Below are 11,605 nucleotides of genomic sequence, written 5' to 3'. Positions count from 1 at the left end.
ATAATAGCAAATAACTTAGAAAAATATGGTTAGCAAGTTTTAGTAACATATTTGACTGTCAAATTACTAAATTAGAAGAATTTGGAACGGATGTTTAGTAATTAGCAGATTATAACATAATTAGAATGGTCTCATATATATATATATATATATAGAGAGAGAGAGACAAGATCCGGTGAATCCACCTATATATTTGAGTCCATAAAACAATATCACGCATTATACAAACAATATCACGAATTTTTTTTTTTCGAAATTTTTTTTTCGATTTTTTTTTTCGGAAATCTTTTTTTTTTCAAATTTTTTTTTTCAATTTTTTTTTCGAAAAAGTTTTTTTTTTTATGTAAGCTGTGATATTGTTTAGTATAACGTGTGATATTGTATTACAAAACAATATCACGATTTTTTTTTTTTTTTTTTTTTTTTTTCTAAAAATTTTTTTTTTTTTTTTTTTTTTTTTTTTTTTTTATGTAAGATGTGATATTGTTTAGTATAACTTGTGATATTGTATTACAAAACAAAATCACGATTTTTTTCTTTTTCAAATTTTTTTTTTCGAAAAAGTTTTTTTTTTTTTTTTTTTTTTTAATTTTATGTAAGCTGTGATATTGTTTAGTATAACGTGTGATATTGTATTACAAAACAATATCACGACTTTTTTTCCGCATTTTTTTTTCAAATTTTTTTTTCGATTTTTTTTTTTTTAAATATAAGCTGTGATATTGTTTAATATAAAGTATGATATTGTATCATGGACTCACGGACTCAAAAAGATAGGGTGGACTCATGTGATCCTAATTCTATATATATATATATATATATATATATAGAAGAAGGGATCGTGTAAGTCACCTTTTTTTGGTTAGTCATGTCTAATCTGCGCTTTGGATCTAATAGATGAGTGGTGGAGATTAAATTTAAATGGATGGTCAAGATTAAAACAAACCAAACCCTAATTGTCTCTCCCATTTCTCTCATTTCTCCTTCTCTCACATCTCACTCACCTCTCTCTCAACTTTCTCTCACAAAAGCGGCAGCCCACCAGGCCACCACCGTGCCGCCCTCGCCACCACCCTTCCACCTGTGCCGCCCTCGCCACCACCATACCAACGCCACCTTCATTTCGCTCTCCTTCTCCTGCCGCCGCTAGGCTCCTCCCCACCACCAAGTCCTAATTTTTTTTTTTCAGATTTGAAATGGTTGGCCACGCACCACCACCGCCATTTCTGTCTTCTCCCGCACACCCACCATGTCTGCCGCCTTCCCTTCTCATTTCTCTTTTTTTTTTTCAGATTTAAGATCAAAAGCTTTTGGTGTTGTTGTTGGTTGTTGCTTTTTAATGGCGGTGGTGGCGGCTGGTAGAGCGTGAGGGTCTGCCGCTTCCTCTCCTTTTTTTTTTTTTCTCCAAATCTGATTGCGGTTTAGAGGTGGTGGTGGGAGTGGGCTGGTGGTGTTGTGGGGGATGCGACTGGTGACGCTCCTTCTCCTTCTCTCTCTCTCTTTTTTTTTTTTTTTTTTTTTTTTTAGATCTGAGATAATAAGTGGTTGGTGGTGTTGTTGGTTGTTGCGGTTTGGAGGTGGGGTGTTGTGGTGGTTGGGGTAGGAGGTGGTGATGGTGAAAGAAAGTTTTTAGTATAAAGTTACACTTTCGAGGACTAAAGTTACAATTTTACGGAGTAGAGTTACACGCGTAAGTCAATAAAATTACACCTCTATTGACTAAACTTACACCTTCAGATTCAAGTTACAATCTTAAAGACTAAAGTTATAATAGCAAAGTATATTAATTCAAATTTTCACATACAAGTCACTATTATGACTAAAGTTCGACCTCAACGACTAAAGTTCACTGGCTTGAAAGGGGTAGAATTACACCCGTAAAAGTATAGAAACCACCATACGACTAAAGTTACAACTAAAACGACTAAAGTTACAACCAAAACGACTAAAGTTATACTTGTAAAACAATAAAGTTACATATACTTATGTTAAAATTACATAAATTCCAATTTATAAAGTCAAAATTTCATATACAAAATGACCTTAAAAACAAAATTTTCACTCATGAATCAATAAATGACTAAAGTTACACTCACAAAGTAGTAAAGTTACAGTCAGAAATGATTGGCTAAGAATAGGACTTAGGGACTCAACCAAATTTGTGGACTTACCTGAACCTATCTCTATATATATATATATATATATATATATATATATAGGGACGTGTTAAATCCCGTACACAATTTTACTAAATTCCGCACATTTTTACCTTTTATTCCAAATTTACCCCCTTCATTTCTCACCCTCACCAAGATAGAAAATCAAAAACCCAAAAGTTAAGAAAACAAACCCTCCCTTCGTCCTTCTCCCAACCCAAAAGTTAGAAAATCGAATGACGCTAGCCTTGTTAGTTTGTCAATTTTGCAAATCTCTACAATCAAAAACCAAAGAATTATTGTTCTACTTTTGCTTGTGTTTTGTTATATTATCAGCAAAATGTAATCGGTGGAGATACAACTTTAAACTCCGGTATGTTTAATGATCCACCACTGCCGCGAATTTGACGACCCGTCGTGCCCTCCGACCACCCCGCTCCGGCCAGTTCGACGACCCCACAACCACCTCTTCAAGAACACTACATTAATATCAAAAGCTAAACCCTAATTGTAAAAAAACCTTTTATTAATTAAATTAATTAAAAGATGGTATTAGTAAAATTATTGATTAAACAGGAGAAATTATGTGTGGTAGGTTCAAACTACGATCCAAATTGTCGAGTTATTAATGAATTGGTTAGGTAATAAGTAGAGTGATTTGATAAACAACTTTTTCTTACTAATCACCATATGGTGGTAGGTAATAAGTAGAGTGATTTGATAAGCAATACTCCGTAATAGAGAGGGCAGATAGAGTCAAGATCCTCTCCATTTCATAAAAATAAATGGAGAGGTCATTTTCTATCAATGGATCGGATTGCATCTTACTATTATCAAAAGGTTCACGATTTATACAAGGAAATAAAGGTTTAATAGGGTGTAAGGGGGAAAATATTATTAAATGGGTTTGTGAGAGAAAGAAATGGAGAGGAACTTAATCGCAATAATAGAGAGGGCAAGCTTTCATAACCACATACGCGTTTTGTAAAATTTGTTGACTGGTAAAGACTTTTGTCATTGATATGTCAATGCCAAGTTGGCCAGTAGGACTGGAGTTCGGTTAGATTATCAAATCGGCTCATTTACATCCACAAGGAAGTAATTATTAATTCTACAAAGTTAACAACTGAAAGTTCGAATAATGGAGAACAAGTCTGAAAATGAAAGGAGTAATTTTCGACACCATCATTCATGTTTCAAGTTCATTATTGTACGTTTGGTCGGTTAATGTGCTGTAAAAATATAGCGTCTATCTCTCAAATAATTGTACTTGATTCATCTCAGTTGCAATCCAAACTCTGGGTTGATCATCCGAATAATCTCATTGGCGGAGCCAAGATTTAAGCTTAGGGGGCAAAATTTTTTAGTGGATACGAATTGGTAATGATATAAGGTACACTCGAAAAACTTTCGAAAATTTTAACTAAAAGTTTCAAAAATTACAATAATGAGTCTGAAACATGAATGATGATGTCGGAAATTCCTCCTTTCATTTGCAGACTTGTTCACATTGTTATGCTATGTAAATGTGATTTGGAATAATAATACTCTCTCCGATTCTTCGGAATTGTATTACCTTTTAAAATTTGTGAGGACGATTTCAATCAACTGATTTCAGAGTGCGGATAATGGAGATGTGAGATAAGTGGTCTAAAAATAAAGGAGTCCAATTATTTGAGTTCACACTTGATAAAACGACAATCATTAAGTGGGCGTCTCATCTCTTTCCCACCTTTTTATTCCACCTTCTCCCTTTAATATAGTACCCTTCATTCACCTATTTTCTTCTCATTTGCTTTTTTGGAGGTCAAAGTTTTAAATAAGTTGAAAAATAAAAACTATTTATTTAAAACTAAAACATTTACGATTAATATCAATTTTTAAGAAAAAGAAATTCGACAAAAAAAAAAGTAACATATAGATATTGAAAAATACGATCAAAGGTACGCTTTGGAGACCGCAATAAAGCTCTCTTTTAAGAAAATAGGAGAATAGAGGGAATATATTCTAACCGGTTATTAAACGAGAAAGTAGAAAAGAGTAGGTGGATAACAATTCTCCTTGTTCTAATGTTTTATACATTCAATTTGATTTTGCCCATCAATTTTGAAATCAATTTAAAATATGATTGAACTAGGGTATATGATTACAGATACTTAATAATTGATCAAAAGGATATAAGATTATAAGATACTCCGTGTCTCCGTATCAAGTAAAGAAAATGACTAATTGACTATACCAGTACGGCAGTACCACAATCACGGAAACGAGGTAAAACCGTAAAATTAAACGAGTGGAACAAAATTGTAAAAAATGTACCAAGATGAGAGAAACAAAATAATAAAATTAGACAAGGGTAAAAGAATTACCACAGTAATTAAAATATTGACTTGATCTCAGTTGGATTTACTTCTTCTCTACAAATGAATATTTTTGCTGCGTTTAAATACATAATGTGACCTCTTTCCTTCTTCTTGTCTCCCTGCGTTTTAATTTGTTTTTTTGGGTGTGAATCCATCATCTGGTTTATTTGTTTTTTTTGGGTGTGAATCATGTTGGTTTAATCCGGATTCGAGTCGGGTGTATGAGTAAATTTCCATCTCTATTGTTTCTCATACAAACTTACTCCTCAGTCTGTGTTTGTCTTCTTACAATAATATAAAAAGGCTTCTTGAGCCTCCATAGAAATGCCACGTGTCATATGTTATCTTAATGCCATCTCATACACTAATTTATCTACCTGGCAGCTAATGAGTATTTACCCTAACATTCCCGTTAAATTCCCGTTAAACAGGCAAGGCCACACGACCCTTGAACTCCTCCACCGCTTCGTATAGCTGCTGTCATCTCGAATTAAATGCCTCAATTAATCACCCCATTATTAATATTTGATTACCAACTCCGTTATATGAATTCTATCATCATCAATTGGAGATTGAACCGAGAGTTTCTAGCTTTAGGGCATCCGTCCATTTCCTCGATCTAATTTGTGAAGCAGCTGCTCAAGCCGCTTGTAGAGACGGTACCTGGACCAAACTCTCAAACTGGTTGCGAAGATCTCATTCGGATTCCGGCGGCTACAGTTGCCCTTTACAACCGAGAGACTGATAAATCCTCGCACGTGCTTACCACTACAAGCAGAAAATGATGGTGATAACCGCAACTGGATCTCTAAAGGAAGTTTGCATGTGCAAAGGTTTCGGATCAACACCGCCGGAGCGACCTGCAGATGGTTCGTCGGCTTACCAAACAAGAGCATATCCAGCCTTCGCCGACCTAGTCAATGCCTTCAATCGCGAGCCGCCAAAGCGAAAGCCGAGAAGCGGATCAAACGATCTCTACCGGCTAGTGCAAGGGTTTGAGGAATCCACCCGTGATTACTTAAACCGGTTCAACAAAGAGAAGGTGTCAATTCCGAGGTGTGATATAGCAACCGCTATACAAGCCTTCCGCCGAGGGTCGCACTGTGATTCACAAACTATACAAGGAACTAACCATGCATCCATGCACTACCTTTGAGGAGGTGCAATCGAAGGCGATTCTTTGTCATGAGGCTAGAGGAAGACCCCGCACCAAAGAAGAGGCACTTATGATTCGGACCCGATCGAGAAAGGCTCCTGGTAGAGAAGAAGAGCGAAAGATCCAAACCCTACAGCAGGAGCGTGAACAAAGTTTCTGGAAATGCAGAAGGAAAATCCGAAGCAGATCTGCCTCCGAAAGTAAGTGAGTACGGCTTCACTACCAATCTTGCAGGACTATTCAAAGCCTTGAAGGAGCTGGGACGCAGAGTCAGGTGGCCAAAACTTCCAGAAGGAAACCCCAGCAGCAGAGACACAGGCAAAAAGTGTGAGTTCCACGGCAGCAACACTCACAACACCGATGAATGCCACTCCCTCAGAAAGGAAGTTAAATTTCACTACGACCAAGGGAACCTGGATCATCTCCTACCCAGAAACACAACCAGAGTAAATTCAGCGGATCAGGTTCTGCCCTCCCCTCCTCCTCATTGCTCTAGAACTGTGAATGTCATTACAGGTGGATCGGAGTTGTGTGGGCTAACCTACTCAGCAGCTAAGAGGCATGCAACTAGGACTAAGGGAGACAGACCAGAAAGCTCCTGCAGAGTTAACCACCAGAATCTGCCATCAGTCACCTTCGACGAAACAGACGCAGGATCTACTCCCGAACAGCACCACGATGCCCTAATCATCACGCTTCCCATAGGGAACTGCAAGGTGAAGAAGATCCTGGTGGATACCGGAAGCTCCGTCAACCTAATCATGATGGAAACACTCAAAGGAATGGGATTCACCGAGAAAGATCTAGCAAAGAAGGCAATTCCCTTAGTTGGTTTCAGCGGCGAAACAAAACACTCCCTAGGAGAAATCATCATCCCAACCTACGCCGGGGGTGTGAACAAACAGGTAAGGTATTTGGTTATTGATGGTCCCTCCACTTACAATGTAATCCTTGGCAGGCCCTGGATCCACGAGATGAAAGCAATTCCCTCAACGTACCACCAGTGCCTGAAGTTTCCGACGCCTTGGGGGGTGCAAGAAATACGTGGGGACCAGGAGGACGCTAAGGATTGCTACAAGGTGGCTCTGAAGCCGACAACAGGTTCGCCCGCATAGCAATTACAGAGCCAGCGCATCCAGGACGAGTACATTGAGCCACAGCAGGCAGAACTAGACGAAGTCATCCTGGACTCGCTGCATCCAGAACGAACCGTTCTCATTGGATCTGAGTGTAGAGGTAAGATTCGTGAAGAACTCGTTCGGTTGTTGAGAACTAACATAGATTGCTTTGCTTGGTCACATGACGATATGATAGGCATAGATCCAAGTGTGATAACTCACAAGCTAAGTGTGGATCCAAGCCACAAACCTGTGCAGCAGAAAAGAAGGAAATTCGCTTCTGAAAGAAACCAGGTCATAAATCAAGAAGTAGATAACTTGCTGGCTGCAGGAAAAATCCGTGAAGTAAAATACCCAGAGTGGTTGTCTAATGTGGTGGTGGTCCTAAAGAAGAATGGCAAGTGGAGGGTCTGCGTAGATTTCACGGACTTAAACAAAGCTTGCCCAAAGGATCCATTCCCTCTACCACACATAGACGCCATGGTAGATGCTACTGCAGGCCACGAGATGCTGACATTCCTGGATGCCTGGAGCGGATATAACCAGATAAAGATGCACCCCAGCGACCAGGAAAAGACTGCGTTCAGATCCGAGAGAGGTATCTATTGTTATAATGTCATGCCTTTGACCTAAAAATGCGGGATCTACCTATCGAGGTGGTAAATATGATGTTTAAAGAACAAATAGGCAAAACTATGGAAGTATATATAGACGATATGGTCGTCAAATCGAAGCGAGCTTCACAAAGACCACCAAGACTGGAAGAAACTTTCAATACCCTCGGGAAATACCAAATGAAGTCAATCCTACGAAGTGCACCTTCGGAGTATCCAAAGTGGAAAGTTCCTAGGGTACATGGTGACCCGAGGGGAATAGAGGCCAAGACCGAGCAAATAAGAGTAATCCTGCACCGAGTCACCGCAGAAACCGAAAGACGTCCGGCCGACCGGAAGAGTGGCGGCCTTAAACAGATTCATATCCGGATCCTCGGACGATGCACGGCTATTCTATGATATACTCAGGAAAAGCCAAAAATTTGAATGGACGGCCGACCACGAAAAAGCATTTCAGGAGCTGAAACGTTATCTCAGCACCCCACCTCTCCTGTCGAAACCAGAGCCAGGAGAACCACTGTTCTCAGTATCCGCGATCCACGAATGCGACGATCGATCGCCGTGCTAGTGCGAGAGCGGGAAGGATCACAACATCCGGTATACTACATCGCAAGTCTCTGCTTTCGGCAGACCAGTACACATCACTAGAAAAACTTGTCCTTGCACTTGCTACTGCATCCTATAAGCTGCGTCCCTACTTTGAGTCTCTTACAATTTCTGTGATAACTAATTACCCTCTTAAAACTATCATGAGAAAACCAGAATTGTCAGGACGAATGGCTAAATGGTCCGTGCATTTGAGCGGGTACGATTTGAAGTTTGAACCCCGTACGGCCATAAAGTCTCGTGCTCGCGACTTTGTGGTCGACTTCGCCAAAGACTCCGGACCCAGGCCGAACAGACATCCTCGAATCGGAAGAAGACAAAGGAGAACAAGTATGGGAGTTACATGTGGACAGAGCCTCAAACGCCAAAGGAGCGGAGTAGGGCTAGTCCTCAAATCACCCCATGGAGACCTCATAGTCCAGGCCGTACGATGTGAATTCAAAGCCACAAACAACGAAGCATATGAGGCATTAATCCCGGTCCGAAGGCTCGATCTCAAAATCAAGCACCTTCGGGTTTGCGGTGATTCTAAGCTTATAGTTAACCATGTAAATGATCAGCATGAAGCCAGGGGACCCCAGGATGATGGCATATTTAGATGTAGCAAAAGAGCTGAAAGTCAAGTTTGTCACATTCGACATCAAGCAAATCCCCGGAGCGAACGCGAAAGCGGGACGCACTAGCCACCCCGGGGGCAACCTTCAAGACAGAACTATCTCCACGATACCAATCGTCCACGTCTGGAGCCAAGAACACTAAAATCTCAAAGCGGGGAAGCGAGAAAAAGTGTGCGGCAAAGACCAAGAATGAAGAAAGTACTCGGATCGGAGGAAACCCTACCTAGATCAAGGTTGCGAGAATGACGTCCCTACCAAAGAGATAAAAAGGAGGTAAGGAGCTTTAAAATGAGAGCGTCCGATTCCTACTAATCGATAATGTTCTTTTCGGAAATCCCACGCTGGACCCTACCTCGGATGCCTGGATCGGGAAGAGTCTCAGTCGCTTTTGCATGCTATCCACAGTGGAGAATGTGGAAACCATGCAGGGGGCAGGAGCCTGTCCAACAAGGCACTGAGGCAGGGATACTTCTGGCCCACAATGCGCAAAGATGCCATGGAATTCGCAAAAAATGCGACGCCCGCCGAGAGACACGCCCATGTTAGCCACCCGGCCAAGAGCCTCTGCACCAAAGTTATCTCACCATGGCCTTTCATGAAATGGGGAATGGATATTGTGGGACCATTACCCAGAGCACCAGGAAACAAAGTCTACATGCTCGCCATGACGGATTACTTTTCCAAATGGATAGAAGCGAGAATCATCATCCCAGTTACGAAACCCGGGTGATATCTTTCATTAAACGCAATATCATATGCAGGTTTGGCATTCCATCTGAAATTATATGTGATAATGGGTCCCAATTCATTGGAAATAAGACGGAAGCTTTTTGTGCTAGGTGGAACATCTCGTTGCGTAATCTACTCCCAGGAACCCCCAATCCAACGGACAAGTCAATCCAAAGAATAAGATTATCATTGAAAACTTGAAAAAGAAACTAGAGGAGATTGGGGGCAAATGGGCGGAAGAACTACCTCTCGGTTCTTTGGGGCAGTAACCACACCAAAGGTTGCAACGGGGCAAACCCCTTTAGCCTGGTGTTCGGAGCGTTGCACAGTCATCCCATCTCAAGTCGTGGTCCCGACTCATAGATATGGATGCATCACGTAAGATCGGAACCAGTGGAAATGGCAAGCGCCCGGACACATAGATGAACTCGAACCGCGCCCGATCGGATGGCTTCCTACCGGCTGGATCGTGGCTAAAAGCTACAACAAGAACGTAAAGTAAGAACTCTGCAGTAGGAGATCCGGTCCCGAGGAAAGTCTTCCGTAATACCAAGAACCAGCAAGCAGGAAAATTCGCCTACAACTGGGAGGGACCATACCAAGTAGAAAGCACAGTTGGAAATGGAGCCTACCGACTCATGACTATGGAGGGGCAAATGGTTCCCAGATCCTGGAATATCACCCACTTGAAAAAATATTTTATCTAAGTCACCAGCATGGTCAACAACTGGGTACTCAGCCTACCAAATACAGTCCAGCCAGGTTCTAAGTATTGCCTTACATATTTTCTGGCTCTGAATATTTTTTCTGTCTCTGAATGTTCTCATATCTCCAAATACTTTCCTGGCCCTAAAGATATTTTTCTATTTCTAAAAATATTTTCCATGAGTAAATATTTTTCTGGGTTTGTATATTTTCTGATTCTAAATGTCTTCTGGCTCTAAAACGTTATTTTCGAAATCAACATTTCTGGTTCTAATAGCCTTGCTCGTATTTTAATTCTGACAAGCTTTAAGTGGTAAAACCACCTTGAATAAATAAACTTCTTTTTCAAATAAGCCAATTAAATAAGAGGTAAACTAATCTGGCAGGACTTGTATTCACTACAGAAGGCGTGTGTCCGTGGCTAAGCACGTACAACCGGGACAACCAGCCTCCCGCGATGCATTAGCACCCACGCAAGCCTGGCTCCTCTGAACGAGTGGGCATACTAGACCCCTTAGCCAGCATCCAGACAGCGATGGCCAAACAAACGACGTGCATGCACAAACCAAAGCACCAGAAACGGTACGACACAAAAAGATAACCAGTAGGAAATACTTAAGTCACAAAGCAAAGTATGTCTGGCACCAGAGCCAGACCAAAAGTACATAAACTGTTCAAAATAAAAATGTCATGCCCCGTAGGGCCAAAAACTAACTAAAGCATAGTATAAGTCTTTCAGATGCAGAAAAATACTAATCTACGACAATGTGCTCCACGGCTTGAAGCGCGTTGCACGAGCATCGGGAGCGCGGGGAGTTCACCTCTTCCTCGCGCCGGATCATCTGCAAACAAAGACCGAGCTCCACCAAGCCAGCCAACATATCCAGATTCGGACCATCCGGAAAAGTAGCGGCAAGCCTCCCTCCTCGGCTCTCCTAAATCCCAGGACAAATGCTCACCCTTCGGAACATCTTTATGCGAAACAATCTTCGTTTCCAGAGCAAAGATAGGTCGAGCATCCACTGAGTCCTTTTCGGCTCTCTCGTACCTCGAAGCCTTCTCCTTCGAATCTGAGCAACGCGAGCCTCTGCGTCGGCAAGACGTTTCTCCACCTCCCGAGATACACCTCTCGGCCTCTCCGAGGCACGCTTTTCGACCTTCAGACCTTCTCTCTAGCATCGGCGACCTCCTTCTCAAAGATCGGCCCCCTCTTCTCAAAGATCGGTAGCTTTCTCCTCGGCACTTAAATCCTCCTTCAAAGAATAGAGAGACTGCGTGCAAACTCGCTTCGAGTGGCCTCTCCAACAAAGAAGCTCGGGACTTGTTCAAATCAGCCTGAGTTTTCAGTCTATCCTCATTGGCCTCTTTCGCCAGCTTCTGGAGTTTTGCATTCTCTGCCACCAAGGAAGACACCTTCTCCCGCAGGAACAGAGCTATCTGGAAGGACTGGTACACCAGAGCCAAGCGTCAAAAAAAAAAAAAAAAAAAAAAAAATAGAGAAGAAAGGCAGGCAGCATCCAACGATCATTTACCTCAAAAGA

At 41.5% G+C, this 11,605-nt stretch overlaps 1 protein-coding gene across 1 annotated transcript; it reads left to right on the top strand.

Annotated features, from left to right (window-relative positions):
- The first annotated feature begins 5,652 nt into the window (after nt 1-5,652).
- Nucleotides 5,653-6,790, top strand: LOC141612901 (uncharacterized). The gene is made up of 2 exons (XM_074431649.1): nt 5,653-5,827; nt 5,910-6,790. Exons 1-2 carry the CDS (start codon nt 5,653-5,655, stop codon nt 6,788-6,790), a joined length of 1,056 nt encoding a protein of 351 aa, XP_074287750.1.
- Nucleotides 6,791-11,605: the final 4,815 nt, after the last annotated feature.

This window comes from Silene latifolia, chromosome 11, assembly GCF_048544455.1.
Source record: "Silene latifolia isolate original U9 population chromosome 11, ASM4854445v1, whole genome shotgun sequence".
Classification (NCBI taxonomy): domain Eukaryota; kingdom Viridiplantae; phylum Streptophyta; class Magnoliopsida; order Caryophyllales; family Caryophyllaceae; genus Silene; species Silene latifolia.
This window is presented reverse-complemented; position numbering and strand designations above follow the sequence as displayed.